At 43.4% G+C, this 18738-nt stretch overlaps 1 protein-coding gene across 1 annotated transcript in view; it reads right to left on the bottom strand.

The window, feature by feature from the left end:
* Window positions 1-18738, bottom strand: part of LOC308655502 (retinal-specific phospholipid-transporting ATPase ABCA4-like) — a gene marked incomplete at its 3' end in the record, with an annotated part of 145857 nt that overhangs the window by 65538 nt on the left and 61581 nt on the right. Inside the window, 10 exon segments of the mRNA XM_081305596.1 lie at window positions 277-451; window positions 2184-2273; window positions 4783-4890; window positions 8122-8344; window positions 10051-10272; window positions 14086-14302; window positions 17657-17759; window positions 17762-17832; window positions 18168-18193; window positions 18197-18367. Coding sequence (XP_081161722.1) covers window positions 277-451; window positions 2184-2273; window positions 4783-4890; window positions 8122-8344; window positions 10051-10272; window positions 14086-14302; window positions 17657-17759; window positions 17762-17832; window positions 18168-18193; window positions 18197-18367 — 1406 coding nt within the window.

The raw sequence follows: 18738 nt of genomic DNA, 5'->3' as shown, positions 1-18738 counted from the left end.
AGTCCCCTGAACTCTTAGAATGTCCAGTTCCCTGGCACACAAAACAAGCCTAAACTAACTCCGTTTCCCTCTTGTTGCTTCTTAGGAAGATCAAATTAAAACCAAAATGTGAGTGAGCTTTAACTATTGAAATATCCTTTACAAATTCTCAGGGCCAGAAATATAAAGTGAATTTTGTCAGTAAAACTCAGTGAGAAAGAGTAGATTTCAGCTAACAGGAAAAAAAAAAAAAGCCAAAAAATGGCAGGGTGGTGTGGCCTCTGCCAGAAGACTCACAAGGTGGTGGTTTTCCCTGCTCCATTGTGACCTAGGAAGGCGGTGATCTGGTTCTCATAGAAGGTGATGTTTAGACGGTCCACTGCTGGTCGGGTTCCAGGCTCAAAGATCTTTACCAGATTCTTCACACATACCCCAGGAACCAGCCCTGGAAGCTCACGTTCAAAGAAGGACTCTTGAGGAAAACAAACAAACATGATATAAACCCAGTGCTTAACATACACGCTCCTCACGGTTCTTTCTTCAGACCACTGTCTTCTGCCTATAATTTCCCTGCCCTACCCCAACCCCGTCCTTGCTTCAGCTATGACCTTTGTAAGGAAAAGCAGAATAACAATGAGATAATAGTACTGAACATTTATTTAGCACTTACTCTGTTCCAGGCACTGTTTCAAGTGCTTTCCATGAATTACTTCATTTCATACTTATAAGCCCCTCCTGGTAGATAATACTAGGCTCATTTTTATAGGTGAGGAAACCCAAGACAGACATCAAAGTGTCCTATCAAGGTCACAGGGCTCACAAGTGGCAGAGCTGGGATTTGAACCCAGAGCCCATGTTCACCCTAGAGCATCCACTGTCCATGCATACAGTTAGCCCTAAGCTCTGTCTTCAGTCCCAAACCCTTGTTTCCAGTGGTCTGTGGGATTCCTCATGGATTTCTGGTAGCAGCTCAGACTCCTCATATTCTCCTCCAGACAATGGTTTCCTTCAGACTTCCATGTCCATTCCTGGAGGCACCATTATCCCAGACAACCTTGGCTTGAGTTTTTCAGTCCACTTTGACCACAGCTGACTTCTTGCTCCTTGGAACTCCAGGATGGGCCACTCTTCCTCAGCACTGTCCCTCAAGCCTTGTCCTCCTTTCTATCCTCTCCAATGTAGACTTATCATGCTTTGCCCTTGTCCCTGCCCTCAGCCTCATTCTTCTTGGTTGGTGCAGGGTGTTTAACTCTATATAGCACACTTCACTGGTTGTCTGAATATTGTAGGTCTAGGCATTTGCTCCCTGCAAAATTAAAAACAACAACAAACCCTTGCTTCTTCTCTCTGTGCCTCCTGGCCTGGCCTGTAGCTAAGATGGAACCAGTCTCCAGTCTCCCCAGCCCCCAGTCTCAGCCTTGTCATATACTCTGGGATGAGGGTCTTCCAGAGGCACTGTTGCCTGCAAAACAGCTCTGTGGGGGGAGTTTCTGGTTTCTGACTTTAGCTTTGTGAAATGGCATCTGGGGTATGTGGAGGCTGGATCTTCTCTAGCAATGTCAGGCCAAGTCAGAGGCTGTATTCTTCTTTAAGCTGTAACATCCCCAGAGAAATGCTCATGCTTAGGGTTGAAATTCCTTGGGAGAAATACAGAACTGATTCAGAGGGAAGATAGAGCAGCCAGAGCCAGGGACCCAGACTTGTGAACCTGGCCCTTTAGTCCAGAAAAGATTAGGTAACTTCCACTGTCAGGAAAGGCTTTTGATGGTTTGAATGAATGGGCTTCTAGATTTGTAAATCATGACTGAAGTGCAGTCAGTTCTGCTAGACTCTTTCCCCTGCACACAGAAGCATTTATTTTTGTCTTTCCTTATAGCTCATATCCGCTTTAAGTCCTAGTGACCCAAGTCATTGTTCTTGCTAAATCCTCGGAAGTCAGCATATTCATGCAACTCACTTGAGATCTGCCTAACAAGGGCACAAACACACTACAAACTCGGGATTTGCTTTCTCCAGGAAATATGCGTTAATGTCTGGGTTGAACCATTCATTCCCCACACATGCACCTGGACATGAGGTTCAATAGTGGTCAACAGAGGGAGTCGGTTTCCTGGGCTTCATTTCACCCATCCTGAGCTGTTTTGCTCTGGCCTTTAAAGGGTGCACAGTCTTTCCCTTGCTTCTACTCTTTATTAGGGTTTTACCATTCTTTCCTCCTGGATGGTCCAGATCCTCCATTTCCTCTGTTAGGGGTTCAGTCTTTTCCAGGGCCCTCTCTTCTCTGGTTGAACACCCTGCACCAACCAGAAGCCAGTGTTACTCTCCCAGTGAGAGCTGAGAATCAGCAGGAACAGGAAAGGAGGGGAGATGTAGGGGAAGCAAGTGAGTTTTCCACCACAACAGGAAAACAGTCCCCTTAGAAGGCTGAGCCAGTGCCTCTGTGAGACCAGCCCCTGTAGGCCCCCTGGTCCATCCTACTGAAGAGCTCCAGCCTCAGCATGCAATCTCTGCCAAGCCCAGGGGTGTTCTGGAATTGGAGTTTCAAAATTAGAGTTTCACCTCATCCTCTTGCTTTTTCTTTTTCAGTGGTGCTGAGGATGGAACCTGGGGCCTCAAGCATGCTAGGCAAGTGCTCTACTGCTACCCTGCCTCCCTCATCCTTTTAGTGTGCCAGGGAGGGCCTACAGTGCCAGAAATGGATTTAAAAACAAAAACCAAATCCAACATTGAATTTGGAATGGGTTAAATTTCTTTAGCCCACCTCTGGTTGTTTTCATTACAATCCAAAACATGTCGATGTCATGATGAACCTCCGGTAAAAGTCCAGTCAAGGTGACAAGATTTTGTAAATTTGGCATTTGTTCTCAAAGGACGTCAGGACATCCTGGAAGAGGAAGACAAGCAGAAAAAAGCTGGGCAAATTGAGAGGAAGTAGGAGAAGAGGAAGCCACTGCTGCCAGCACCTCAGGACCCTGGACTCAAGTGCAGATGCATGAGCAGTTTTCTAAATGCAGCAGCCACCAGGGTCCTGGCACAAGCCCTCTGTAGATTTGCAGAATGTGCAGTGGAGGGGCAGGCAGGGGCCTGGTGGTCAGGGATGTGCTCCCTTCAGTACTTGTAGCCCTGCTTCCTGAAGGATTTTTCAATCTATTCCCTGCAACTCCCATGGTCACTTTACTAGATGGCAGACTGCACTAATGGGTAATAAAATAGCAAGGGGAAACATCCTTCTGAATAGTTGAGCCATTGGAGTGGGGTCCTTGTCAGGAGAACTATTCAAGCTCCAGATTTTTTCTCCAGTGACCAGTGGGGATTTGTGCAAGATACGGATGTATCCTGGGCTCCATTTCTTCAGTTGTGAAAGGAAGGGATAAGGTGGAGAAACTTAGTTATTTTCTGGTTTTAGACAGTGTTAGAGATCTAAGTCAGTCTAGTCCATGAGACAACTAAAAAATATTTGACTTCTGTCAGCAAAAATGTATGTGATTCACTTTTGAGGAAGCATATTTGTCTTCAGGTATTTTTTTCTTGAGAGGCAGAGTATCTCTTGGGATTCAAGAAAGAGAGAGGGGAATAAAGCCAAGTCCTGATATTCACGGACACTATATTCCAGGAACACACTCCTGTGTTGAAAATTCCCCCTTATCATGGGATTATAACTTTATTGTACTAGAAATATAAAGGTTAATAAATAGACAAGATACATAAAACAATATAATGAAAAAGTGCTAGGCAGTCAAAGTTTGGACCATTGGAAAGAAAGAAACAAACAAAGAACACCAAAAAACTTACCTAGGCCTTTTAAAATCCCTAGACTAATTCCCTAGAGAAAGCAAATATTGATCTTAGTGCTTCAAGGATAATCCTGGTCTAGGCCCCATAAAGTGAAGGGCAGGTAGGTGAGCAACAAACACATTGGAAAGTATTTCCTTTGTTTCCAGAAGTTCCCAGATCTAGGGAAACTGTAGCACATAGCTCTAGAATTTCTCTGCCTTCTCAGAACTTCCAAAAGAAGCTGTGCTTTTCTCTACTTCTAGAACTTTCTCCAGGCTTCTATTTTGTTCAGGATTAAAGTTAAATTTTATCTCAGGTCCATCATGTGCAAATGCCCTTTTAGCCTTATTCCCCAAGCGTAAGAAAGATCAGCACTGGGAGAGCCTGAAAGTGTTTGCCTTGGAGATTGACAGCTCTGCCTCTGCCTTTGATTTATTCTCAATTTGGAAGAATGAATTTATTTATATTTTGGAAATGTGGAAAGGAATCAGAAAGTAGAGGGTAGGCAGCAAAGGACAAATGCAGAGATCCCCCCATGACTCCCTAGATTTCTGCTTTAAGCAGAAATGTTGGAAAAGTTATGTGAACCCTGAAGTGGTGTGGCCTTCTTGTAAAAGGGCATTTAATCCACTGGAATGAACTTGTTTGCTAATTCTCAGTCACTGGCCCAGTGATACAAAGGTGGGCTCGTAGAGGCTGTGTTGCTAGGAGGTGCTGGGTGGCAGAGCTGGCTTAGCAGGAATCTCACCCTTGACAAAAAGTTCATTTTTGACAAGCCACACACATCCCACATTAGCCCAAGGAGCCAGTGTCAATCATTAAGAGTTTTTTTGTTGGGCTGTGAGTGTAGCTCAGTGGTAGGAGTGCTTGCCTAGCATGTGTGAAGCACCGGATTTGATTCTCAGCACCACATATAACTAAGTAAAACAAGAGTCCATTGACAACTAAAAAAAAATAATAAAAAAAAAAAAATAAAATAAAATTTAAAAAGAGGGTTTTTTTGTTTGTTTTAATTTTTAAACAACTCACCTTCACCACCAAGCCAGTAAGACTCCTGTAGAAAGAAATACCAAGGAAGTGGGGTTCCATGGTGCCCCGAAAACAGAAAGCAAGTAAGAAACCTAAGCAAACTGCTACCTCACCCTACCACAGTTCTATAAGATCTAGAATGTATCTGTTTCTACCTCAAATTATAACTACAGATATTTATAGTTCACAAGCCATTATATAGCTATCCACAGGCTACCAGAAAGATTACTGCTTTCAACATGTTGTAATGCAAAAGGTCATGTTCTTTGGGTGTTACCAGCAACACTAATAGTGATGGTCTTGGCTGATATCAGTTTTCCAAGAAAACATTTTATTGAAGAATTGAGTCATATCAGCAGTTACCAGATAGCAGAAATGATGATAATCACTAACATTTGTTGGATACTTTCTCTGCATCAGGCCTTGCTATATAAGCACTTTCAGTGTGTGAAATAATTTAATCTTCAAAACAACCCTAGAACATAGGTAGTAATATTATTCTTGTGGATACAGAAAATGAGGCTCTCTGAGTTTGAGCCATCTGCCCCAGAACACAGGTAAATAAGCAGAAATGCAAGAATTCCAACTCAGGCAATCTGGTTCTAACATCACTGTTTCAAGCTCTCGTTCTGCTGGATCCAGCTGGGGTTCAAGGAAAAGACTCCCAAATTTCTAGTCCAGTTTTTGTTGCAACTTTTGCTCCCTACAAAATGTTGGTTTTGTAAGAACACTGTCCTTGCTTTTTAAATAGTTGTTGTGGGTCATGGTTCCCCCCCCCCCCCCACTGGACTGTAAGTTCCTCAGGGCAGGCCTGGGTCTATCTTTGCCACCCCTTAATTCCCAGAACCTGCTGGAACTCACACAAAGGTGCTGCATAGTAAATAGTTGTTGACAAAACAAACTATTTAGCTTGGCTAAAAACAAGCTCTTGAGTTATGCAGAATTTCAAAGTAAATCTTCTTCTACCAGCACAGGAGATATAAGAAACAGAATGAGCAAGTTCAAGGGTCTTTGTTTGGGTCATGGCCTCATGGGTTGAATTGTTTCCCTCTCCAAAAAGACAAGTTGGGGTCAGTGGTATTATACACAATATCTTGGTCTTAGTCCCTAATTCCTGTGCAGGGCACAGCGCTCCTAAAATCCTTGACATTCCCTGATAGGAGTGTCTTCTGTTATTCATGGACCCCTTTTCTCAATGTACCTGAGTTATTGCTAATAAGGTGACTCACGGTGGGGCAGAATGGGAACTGGTTATCAGAAAGAACAAATTTGTGAAGAGACAAACTTTTAGCCCCAACCTCTGACTTGTGGGGAGAAAGAGCTCTGCAGATTGAAATAAAAATTCTTGATTAGCACTTGGAGAGCATCCAGGTTGGCAAGCACATTTTGGTGCAGGGAGTATGTTGGGCACAGAGAAGACAAGGACCCCCCCCCACACACACACACACACACTGTGGCCTTATGCATCTCTTCTATTGGCTGTTCCTGAGTTTAATGCTCTATAAAAGTTGTCATTGAAATTAGGACACTATGGCAAAATGTGGCTATCCTGGTATTGCCTTTGCCCCTGATGTCTGGACTAAGGGAACTCTTGTGAACTGAGCCTGTGGCATCTTCGCTAATTCTGGATACTGTTAGAACTGGGTTGAATGGTTGGTGTCAGAGAATTGGTTAGTGTCTGAAAAACAAAAACAAAAAAAAAAAACCACATTTGGTGTCAGCACAGTGTTGAAAGAAAGACACCAAATTCCAACCCCATATATCTCAGAAAATGATGTCACGTGGAAATGGGTTTTTGCAGATGTGTTCAGTTAAATTGAATGAGGTCACACTGGAGTAGGGTGGGCCCCCATCTAATATGACTGGTTTATAAGAAGATAGCCAAGTAAAGGCAGACATACATGTGAAGATGGAAGACTCAAGTGATGTATCTCTGAGCAAGAAGAGGCAGAATACTGAAAAACCTGCAGAAGCTCATTTCAGGCAAGGAAAGATTCTTCACTTACAGGGTTTGGAGGGAACATGGCTGTGCTTTGATTTTGGACTTGTGGCCTTCAAAACAGTGAGATGCCAATTTCTATTGTCTTAAGCCACCCATTTATTGCATTTTATTATGACAGCCCTCGGAAATGAATACATGTCCAAGCCCAGGCCTCTGGACTCAGCCTAGCCATCTTTCTCCCATTTAAGTTTGCTGCCTACTTATTTTTGCCAACAAAGGCTGCTTTGCGATGATCTGAGAATCATGAGCTTGTCCCTCCTCAGGGACCAGAACCCACCTCACCCTCTCCTGCCTGCTCTTGGTGACAGCATCAAAAATTAAACTCAGCCACCACAGCACAAGGAACCTATCCCTAGGAAATGCTAATTTGAAGGGAAATCTGATTGACTCCAAAACTGTGCAAATAGCCAATTTTGTTTCAGGAGCTAATTTTTCATGCTACAGATTGATTAGGTATTTATTCAGTTTCTACAAAGTATCAAGCACTATTCTGGGCACAGATGCTGTCACAGGGAACAAAACAGATCAGGTGCCCGCTTTCATGGGCTTAAGTTCTCCTAAGTACAGAGAGTCAATAAATAACCTAGAGATGTCATATCAGGTGATGATGAATGTTTCCCAAAACAAAGTAGAATATGGGGACGTGGGCACAGAAGGAATGTTGTTTATATAATGATAGATATCATTAGTCTGGAAAGATCCTTGTAATGAGGAGACATCTGAACAGAGACCTGAACAAAATGAGGAAATGAGCCTGCAGGTATGAGGGAGAGAGAGAAACATCTCCTGGCATTGAGAAGAGCAGGTGCAAAGGCCTGCAGAAGAAGTATACTTAGGGTGGGACCATTCAATGGGGAGGCTAATGCATCTGGAGAAGAGAAATGTGAGGGAGAAGGGAAGGACAGGAGATGAGAAAGATCACTAGAGCCAGATAATAAGCATGGGCTAGGTCAGAGTTGGGACATTGGGTTTTACTCTGAAATGAGAGAAAAGCCACTGGAGGGATGTGAACAGAGAGGGTTGACACCATCTGACCCAGATTCTGAAAAGTTCTATCTGAATACAATTTAGAGAACACAATGGTAGGAGGTAATGGTGGAAGAAGGAGGTTTGGACTGAGACAGTGGTGACATGAAACAGATTCTGGATCTATTTCTAAAGTAGAGCCAACCGAATTTGCTGGTGTATCTTTGGCTTCTAGATTTAAGTTTTAAATGCTGGTTCTGGAGCCCAAATTCAAAGATCTAAGAAGACATAAAATTTAAACTAGATGGATGAGTGAGAGCTGGGAATCTGAAGAACACAATCACCTTTATCCTAGGGAGGGAGATACCTACCTGGAAACACCTGGTCAAGGTACCAGGCAAGCAAGCCATATAAACAAACATGCAGCAAAGATGCAGCATCAAGGAGCATCATCTTCATGGACAGCAGGAAACTATACCCATCCCCTTCCACGGGACTGTTCCCAATGTTGTTCCACTGCAGCCCCAGGCCTTGCTCTTCAAAGCGAACCAGGTACTCAGTGCCAAACCCAAACGCCACAGGGGACAGCAGGCTCTGCAGTGGGGTAAAAAGGACGGAAAAGACAAGCAGAGGGTCTTTTACCCAACCCACCAGCACCCAGAAGCCCGCATACAGGAGGAGTGCCAAAAGAGGGTTCACACTGTGTCTGAATATTAGGCCAGTCAGGGAGGGGTTACGGTGGTTTTCCCATAGGTGAGAATTCTGGGAATGCTTCTCAGGCCTCAGAGACCCCTGCCCAATATCCACTGGGCCATGCTCATCTGTTCAATGGAACATAGTCATGTTGTAGTGCAATGGGGAGACAAAGAAATGTCACACAGCATAACACACCACAGAACCAACAGCTCTCATGTTCTTTTCCCCTATCTGTTCCCTCTTTCCTCTCTGTTTTGGAGGAGCACAAAGTTCTGGGTAGAACAAAGATGCTAACTTGAGCTGAGTTACTTCCCTACTGGAAGGGCCCACAAAACCATCAGTTTCCTAGGGAAAGCCAGGGGTCCATCAGGGAATGGTCTCAGGACCTCCTAAGGCCTGTCAGAAAGGTAAGAAAACCCCCAGATTACATGGACTGTCACCTTTCCCATCTCCAGATTGGGGATAAAATTTTTCTTAGGTTCTCTCCCAAGAGAGCAAGTCAACTGAATAGGTGAAGTGCAGAAGAAAATCTGAAGATCAAGTTTTCCAGCCAAGTCCCCCTGGGTGGTCCCTGACATGACAAAGCACCTGCAGAAGGATTTGGTATCCCCCTTTCCTCTGCTCAGAGGTCTCTCTGTAGTTTGGAGGACCCTGGAAAGATTTCAGAGTGTCTCTCTGCAAAAAGAAGAGATTCTCCAGCTCTATGTCTACATAAACCTTTTTTTTTTTTTAATCTAAGCCCAGCTCTTGTCCACACAGTTGTCAGATCTACAACTCCCTATGGATTCACACTCCCAAGATGCTGGCTTGGCCTCAAAAATACTGTCTGACTAACCACCGCATACCAAGGCAGCTCAGCTTTGCCCTCAGGCTGATGCAGGATTTCTACACTACACTGTGATCATTTTAGAAAATTGGGAGCTATATATAGCAGCAATTAACTGCTTATTTAACATGAGAAATAAAAGGCAGATGCCCTGGCAGCTCTGCAGCCAAATGAGTTTGTGTTATGAGAACAAGTTCTGCTAAAGAGAGGCAGGCAGTAGTCCTCTCTTGACTGACGGGCAGTCAAAAGTCAATTTCAGGAATCCTCTCCTGGCCAGAAAGCCTGACTCTGGGAGTTCATTTCTGCACCAATTTTGCATGCACTGGGGAGCATGTCAAAGACACTTGTAGAACCACTTTGATCCAAGTTCTTTTGGAGCAGGAAAAGCCCCTTTCAGATAACGAAAACATCTTTCTGAACAGTGAAGGATTAGCTCCCCCGTTTCTGATTTTTCTCAAACACTAAGAAAAGGAAGGTGAGTGAAATGATCACCTGGTTCTCCTCTCACTTGTAAATAAAGGGGACCATGGGCTGAACTAACTGGCTTTTCATGGACTTTTAGGGCAGATTAATCAAGTAGGATTGGTGAGGAGGGACCCTTAGGGAGGTCATGGTGGCAATTACTGGTACTCTTGCCCCTGCACCTTGAGCTTTACATTAACCTTTTAGTCTTATGTTCTTTGGAGCCAAAAGGCAAAGCAGACTTCCTCAGAGAGCAGGCTGGGCTGCCACAGACCCTCCAGAGGCAATAATGCCAGGGTGAGCCCCAGGCTCTCACCACAGCCTTCTTCAGCTCGGCGGTCATTCGGTCCTGCCAGGCAAAGCACAGGATGTGCGGCAAATAGAGGGTGAAGTAGATGACGCCACTGCAGGCTGCTGCCAGGCTGGCCTTGGAGAAGAAGGTGCTGAGCAGGAAGCACTGCATGATCGTGGCAGTGGAGAAGGTCAACAGGAACAGGAAGATAATGAACGGATTGCTGTAATGTAGGATTCTTCCATGCTGAAACCAAAGAAGTCTTGGGTCAGTAATTGCCACGGGTGCCATCCCATTCAGGGGTGACCTGTGTGCAGTGATGCCAAGGCCTCCAGAGCTTCCGCCCAGGAGGAGTCTCTCCCCTGTGCCTGTTTTTAGTGCCTACATTTCCACAACTCACCCTCTATTTGCAGAGTTCCTTAATCTCAAACATGCCATTTCCCCTGGGAGGGGTGCCACATTAGGCTGCCTCTCAGTCATGGGCAGTGCTACAGAAAATTAACTGAGAGATCATTAGGCTGAGCTGGCTCCAGTGTTTCGGATTTCTATATAAGCAAACCAATCCAAGTAAGTGACCCTTACTCCAAGTAAGGGTCACTTAATCAGAAATTGTCAACTACCTTCTTTCTAGGGACTTTAACCAATCGAATATTTTCTTTTTCTATGTCTTGTTCCCCATCTCTTGAGTGGAGCCCTGATTCACTGAGGAATTACTGTTTGCTCAAATAAACTCTTAAAAATTTTAATGTGCTTAAGTTTATCACTTAGTGGCAATTATTATAGGTTAAGTAAGTAAATCCCAGGTGCAAAGGGGATAGTGTGGAGAAACATGCTACAGCAAGGGAAGAAGACCTGGGTCAGGGTGCTTGAGGCACCAACAGCACCCTGGAGGAACTAAGAAGATGAGGACAGAGAGGGAGAGGGAAGACCACTCAAAACAAGCTTTGATATTTTTCCGGGGCCTGGCCTGCTGACTGGACCATTTGTACTTGTATCTGAGGTTTGCCACACACATATGTGAAATGTCAGTAATGAATCTAGATCACTTGGAAGTGGATGGGCCCTCCCCATTCATGATTATCATACATATACTTTTCACAGAACTTGCTTGCAGTATTCAGTATCTCTCACATTGGTCATGTAGAAAATAGGAGCAAACTAGCAACTCTCACTAAGTGAGTTACTGCCCAGTCACATTATAAGGCTAGATGTTTAAATGTACTAGACTTTCTTCACTGTTCTTCACTGTAGCAACCTATGAGGAGTTTAACCCTTTGGATATAGCTCCACAAATAGATGATCCTGTGCTTTTCTCAGGAATACAAATGAACAAATGGGTTCATCTCATAAATTAATTCTGGTCTATTTGTGGTGGTTTCCTGAAGCCCTGGGTTCTTCTCAGTAGACAAGAGAGACCAATCAGCAGTATCTGTCATGAACATGGAAGAGTTGAGTGGAACAGGTGTGCCTCTTACTGCTGTGGCCACCATTTCTCCTTCATGTCCTTAAGCCTATTGGGCACTAAAGGAAGAGATTGAAAAAAGGAGTGTGTGTGTAGAAAGGAAGGTGGAAGAGAGCTGTGCTTAATTAGAACAAATGTCTGAGGAAGTCTAAATAAAAATCAAAATTAGGACTCAACACCCCTGATTTTATGTGTCAACAGTACTCCACATCACACTAGAAAGCGCCACGCCCTTTCTTTAATCACATGCAAAAGTAAGTCTATGGCCCAACATGCGGCTTTTGACTACAAGAACTTTAGGACAGTTGTTTCTGTTCTTAGAAGAATGAAATCAATTTCTTGTCCCAGCCCAAAGCAAAATCCCACAAACACCAGGCTGTGTAATTTCTCACTGACTTCAGCCAGGGATGTAAGTCATTTGGCCAACACTACTATTTCACTGGCTTTGACTTATACCAATGATCACTGTTTTTCCTAGCAGCTTGCATAATAATGGAACCTTCCATTGTCCTTGCTTCCAGCTTCTTTCCTGAGTTGTTGAGTTGGGGAGGAAGGAACAAGGGAAGATGGGAAAGTCATTCAAAAGAAAACCCTACTTTGGTGTAGAATGCTCAGCTTATCACTGGAGTAATATTCTGATTCTCACAAGGAGGAACCTTTGTGCTAGAAACTCTTCACAACCATTCTTTACCTCATGTCCTCAAATCTTTGAAGTCCAAATGGTCCATTCTTAGGAAGGCAGATCTCCATGTTAGTTATTAGCAACAAGTCAGGCAAAGCCTCACAGGTATTCCGTCAGATGTTTACATATTGACTCCTTTAGTTCTTTAATATTTTTTTTTTTTTGGTTGTAGTTGGACATGTACCTTTATTTTACTTACTTATTTATTTTTTTATGTGGTGCTGAGCATCGAACCTAGGACCTCGCAAGTGCTAAGTGAGCACTCTCCCCTGAGCCACAACCTCAGCCCCTGACTCCTTTAGTTCTGAGGCACTGGGGATTGAGCAAACCCAGGGATGGGATAAAACAAGTTGCTGACAAATTGGTCCCCTCATCTCTATAGGGCTCTGGTCCTATTTGCAAATTTAAAGCCACATCCAGGTCGGATCAGGTTGTTTGAGATGATTGATTTCTATCCACCTTAGCACTGGTTTTTATTCAACTCTATTTCAGGGTTTAGTTAAGGTCACAGCTCACTGGATTATAATGAAACTCTAAAAAACAAAATCCCTGAGATTTAGAACATTTTATTATAAAGAGAACAGATGGGATTTGGTTTAAATGGATATATGTTGGTTGGACAGGATATATGATGGAATATTCTTGGATCAGAGGGATACCACGTGTGGTCCAGTATGGGATGGGAGACACTCAAAAAAATCTGTGGGTTACTACACTATTGCATTGTGAGGAGGAACACGCAATACAAGATGGTGAAGAGGTTGAACCAGCTTGATGAGTCTGTACCAGGAGTTTGCAAGTCTGAAGCATAAATATTACATCAAATTCCACCTCCCAAAATATCAGACTCTAAATTTATGTACTTACCATTCAACAAATACAAAAGAACCTCTACTGTAGAGGAGCTAAAAATGAAGGATAGCAGTGTATTGTGAATGATGTTTTATTTCTGTATCTAGTTACAAGGGATTTGCAAATTTGCAGAGAATGGACCTAGGTACCCTTTTGGGCAGGGAAGGGGACAAGTACTTGGGGGCACTTAACCACTGAGCTATATCCTCAACCCTTTTTAAAAATATACATATTTTTTATTTAGAGGCAGGGTTGCTTAGGGCCTTGCTAAGTTGCTGAGTCACAATCCTCCTGCCTTAGCCTCCTGAGCCACTGGGATTACAGGTGTATACCCCTGCACCCAGCTGGACCTATGCACACTTGTCTGTGGCTATAAAAACTCCTTATCACTGAGAAAGGATAGATTCCAAATTCCATGCTTCATTTAAAAAAATACTTTTAGTTGTAAATGAACATAATACATTTATTGTATTTATTTAGTATTTATGTGGTGCTGAGTATCGAGCCCAGTGTGCCTCCCATGTGTCAGGCAAATGCTCTAATACTGAGCCCCCAAATTCCATCCTTTAAAACAGAGAGGTTTTGATGATTTTGCAGGGAGCACCTTTTTTTTTTCTTTTGTGAAGCCATGAGTGGTATAGCCATGATGATGATTAATAAATAGTCCAGGGCCCTTCCCCTAACACCACTGAAAAGGCATTTCACATTCCAACCATAGCCAGTTGTTGGAATGATAATCTCAGAAAAATTTCCTGAACTAATTTCTGTGTGTGCAAAGAGAACACCCTTTTGAACACATAATCACCCTGTGCTGGGTTCTCTTAATAGCAGCCTCTCCAGAGAGGCATGGAATGGGGCTGGAAAATCTGAGTAGACAGGGGCAGGAAGGTGTCATGATATACTCTCTCTGAGAATCTTCTACCTTGGCTGAAAGGACTGGGAAGCTGGATGTCATGCTATCCTTGGTAGCCAGATGACTAATAGGCACAAGTTCATTAATAGGAGGAAAGGCGTAAGGAACAAAATTGTTTACAAATTTCTAGGCCTTTTCCATTTGGCTTACCATGATGAATATCATCAGGAGAAAGATGGACATGATAGAGAAGCTGTCCAGGAACCAGGTACACCAAATCACTGTATTGGAGACACCCTGGTTTTTCAAGGTCTCCTTCAGCCTCAACTCCTTTTCCAAAATTATGCCCTTTACAGTCATGGAGACAGAGTAGATCCATGCCAGCACCATGAAGATAGGGAAACAGCGGTTCAGGATGATCATAAAACTAAAGGAAGAGGAGAGAGGCAGAATAATAGAGTGTCCTGTACCTGATGGAAATAGAGTAAATACTTTTGAAAGAATAGAAGAAAAAGAAAGAAGAAAAAAATCTCCATTGGGCATTCAGTGGGCTGGATCCTTTAATACATTCCATGCCCTGAAACATTATTTTCTCTATAGAGCAAGATAGTGGTTTTCTCGGAAATGAGGACAACTACTCCATTCACAATATCCCCCCAAAAAATAAAATACGTGGGAATCAACCTAACAAAAGAGGTGAAAGACTTATACAATGAAAACTACAGAACCCTAAAGAGAGATATAGAAGAAGACCTTAGAAGATGGAAAAATATACCCTGTTCATGGATAGGCAGAACTAACATCATCAAAATGGCGATATTACCAAAAGTTCTCTATAAGTTCAATGCAATGCCAATCAAAATCCCAACAGCATTTCTTGTAGAAATAGATAAAACAATCATGAAATTCATATGGAATAATAAAAGACCCAGAATAGCAAAAACAATGCTAAGCAGGAAGTGTGAATCAGGCGGTATAGCGATACCAGACTTCAAACTATACTACAGAGCAATAGTAACAAAAACAGCATGGTACTGGTACCAAAACAGGCGGGTGGACCAGTGGTACAGAATAGAGGACACAGTAACCAATCCACAAAACTACAACTATCTTATATTTGATAAAGGGGCTAAAAGCATGCAATGGAGGAAGGATAGCATCTTCAACAAATGGTGCTGGGAAGACTGGAAATCCATTTGCATCAAAATGAAACTGAATCCCTTTCTCTCGCCATGCACAAAAGTTAACTCAAAATGGATCAAGGAGCTTGATATTAAATCAGAGACACGGCATCTGATAGAAGAAAAAGTTGGCTATGATCTACATACTGTGGGGTCGGGCTCCAAATTCCTCAATAGGACACCCATAGCACAAGAGTTAACAACTAGAATCAACAAATGGGACTTACTCAAACTAAAAAGTTTTTTCTCAGCAAAAGAAACAATAAGAGAGTTAAACAGGGAGCCTACATCCTGAGAACAAATCTTTACTCCACACACTTCAGATAGAGCCCTAATATCCAGAGTATACAAAGAACTCAAAAAATTAGACAATAAGATAACAAATAACTCAATCAACAAATGGGCCAAGGACCTGAACAGACACTTCTCAGAGGAGGACATACAATCAATTAATAAGTACATGAAAAAATGCTCACCATCGCTAGCAGTCAGAGAAATGCAAATCAAAACCACCCTAAGATACCATCTCACTCCAGTAAGATTGGCAGCCATTATGAAGTCCAACAACAACAAGTGCTGGAGAGGATGTGGGGAAAAGGGTACACTTGTTCATTGTTGGTGAGACTGCAAATTGGTGCAGCCAATTTGGAAAGCAGTATGGAGATTTCTTGGAAAGCTGGGAATGGAACCACCATTTGACCCAGCTATTCCCCTTCTCGGTCTATTCCCTAAAGACCTAATAAGAGCATGCTACAGGGACACTGCTACATCGATGTTCATAGCAGCACAATTCACGATAGCAAGATTGTGGAACCAACCTAGATGCCCTTGAATAGATGAATGGATTTAAAAAATGTGGCATTTATACACAATGGAGTATTACTCTGCATTAAAAAATGACAAAATCATAGAATTTGGAGGGAAATGGATGGCATTAGAGCAGATTATGGTAAGTGAAGCTAGCCAATCCTTAAAAAACAAATGCCAAATGACTGCTTTGATATAAGGGGAGTAACCAAGGACAGGGTAGGGACGAAGAGCTTGAGAAGAAGATTAACATTAAACAGGGATGAGAGGTGGGAAGGAAAGGGAGTGAGAAGGAAAATCGCATGGAAATGGAAGGTGATCCTCAGGGTTTTACAAAATTACATATAAGAGGAAAGGAGGGGTAAGAGAAAAATAATACAAGTGGAAGAAATGATTTACAGTAGAGGGGGTAGAGAGGGAAAAGGGGAGGGGAGGGGAGGGGAGGGGAGGGGGGATAGTAGAGAATAGGATAGACAGCAGAATACATCAGTCACTAGAATGGCAATATGTAAATCAATGGAAGTGTAACTGATGTGATACAGCAATCTGTATATGGGGTAAAAATGGGAGTTCATAACCCACTTGAATCAAACTGTGAAATATATTAAGAACTATGTAATGTTTTGAACGACCAACAATAAAAGAAAGGATAGTGGTTTTCTGGAGAGCTTAGATAGATAAATAGTCTGCAGGTAAATGGGTAAATAAATCACATTATTTACCATGGCCACCAGAGGACTCTCCCATACTGAATGACCCCAAACCCAATGTCATCCCATACCCACCCATTTCCCTTTCTTATCCTAAAAGTGGACCCACGCTTTTGCCCTTGGCTCTACTTCCCATCTCTGCCTTTTGTCCAAACCCACACTAACTGCAGAACAGCCTCTGTTATCTCACTTGTTTTCCACAGAGCTGAGGCTGGAGAACTGATTGAACTAGAGTGTTGAGAGAGGGCTTCCTGTGTTCCATACTTGGCTTTGTTTTACAGTTTCTCCAGCCGGCAGTTTGACTCTTCCTTTCTTCAGGCTATGCATGCTTCTCTCCTTCCTGAACCCCACAGACACACACTTCCACTATGGTGAACTTCCCAATCTCCCCCCAAACCCTTGGAGTTGAATCCATAAACCAACTGTAGTTCTGTACTATTGTCCTGTAAATGTTTCTGACCTCATCTGCCATGATCAATGTGTCCTCCCATCTCCTCTCCAGCTTTTTCTTGCTCTCTACCACCTTCCAATTCTATGTTCAGCAAAACAGTATAGATATGACAGGCCTGGGGATTGAGATGGCCAGGGGAGGAGACCAGCCCATCCAATGCATTCCTCCATCTTTTCATTAAGCATACCTCATGGGAATGTTAATTAGGGAAACGGCTGCATTATTCTGAGGTTTCTAGGATCCAGACCTCCTTGCCATGCAGAATCCAAATCTGCTGATTTGGCAATCAGTGGGCAAACACTCTGACCAGAACCCTTCTACATACCAAGCATACTAGGTAGTGGAAAATTTAGATAGCCTTCATATCCCCTTCCCCAAACTCACTTCCAAGGCTTTAAGTTTCACCTTCTCTTTTGCACTTCCAACACCAGCTCTTTCCCTACTCCCTGCCACTTCACTTTCTCCTTTGCCCCTGCCTGGAGCTGGGGGGCCAGCTCAGTCATAGCTCCATTTTCTTTAATGTGATCCCAGTCCCCAGGGTTCTCTCTGGAGACACTGAATCCTTGGGAGCACCACCCAACCCTAGAACCCACTAGCTTTTCAAGGAGGAGGATGGGCTGCCTGGGACTCAGGAGTCATCCAGGAAGCAGGGGTAAGGCATCTGCTGGAGATAGACTCCTACTGGAACTTCCACCTGGGCCTGACTCCTTGTGATCCCCTGCTCAACCATGTCCGCAGATAGGCAGAGCCTCCCCAGATGTACTGGAAATCTTCCACAGGATCTGCTCTGGGGCCAGAATCCCAGTACCTAAGAAGACACAGGGGAGAGGAACAGAGGATGTGACTGGGAATGGGCAGCTTACCCACTCCCATGCTCAAGTGACTCAGGACTCACTCTCTGAAAATCTTTCTCCTAAATATTCCCAAAGTATTCAGTTTTGCTTTCTAGGTCACAGTTTAAATTTCAAAGCTGACTGTGAGCCACAGTAAGACTCTGTAATCACTTTTGTGACTCTACTTTGAGCCATTAAAAAAATATCTTATTTCCTCTTATGTAACTTAATTTTATTGATTTGTAGACTGAGTCCAGCCTCAATCCCACTGACTTTGGAGGAACCCACTGAGCCCTGCCTGAAATGTCACCTGTCTTTGATCTTATTGAATTTGTCTCACACATCTATGTCCATCTTGCACTTCACATGGAGTGGTAGGGAGTTGGTCCAGGGATACATGTCGGGGAATACCACAGCAGCCCAGAATCTGTTTTCCTCCAGCAGGGAGAGGGCTCTTTGGGAGAGCTGAATTTCATCATCATAGCTTTCAAACTTATCCAGGACCAGGCACTGCAGATAATCACAAGAGCCAAGGGACTTTGATGAGCATCAGCTACAGAGACTCAAAAGACAGAGGATAAGCTGCTGCCACAGGAGGTGAGTCAAAGGCAAAGAGACCTGTAAACTATTAACTCTGGGTCTGGTGTTAATTTCTCAGTGTGTCTAGAGTAGGGGCTCCAGGGGGTCTTACAAATGCTGATTTGCTCTTATCCCTGAAGAGTTAGTGAGGGCTATACTGTCCAGCTCTCCAAGGCTGTCCAAAAATGCAAGTCCTCAGAATGACAAAAATATGGCTCTCATTCCTCAGCATGGGGAGGTGAGGGAGTAGAGTCATGGTGCACACAGCTACTCAGAAGATCAAGCCTGATGATAAAAGAGTT

Source organism: Spermophilus citellus (assembly GCF_964194105.1).
Source record: "Spermophilus citellus genome assembly, chromosome: 9".
Classification (NCBI taxonomy): domain Eukaryota; kingdom Metazoa; phylum Chordata; class Mammalia; order Rodentia; family Sciuridae; genus Spermophilus; species Spermophilus citellus.
This window is presented reverse-complemented; position numbering and strand designations above follow the sequence as displayed.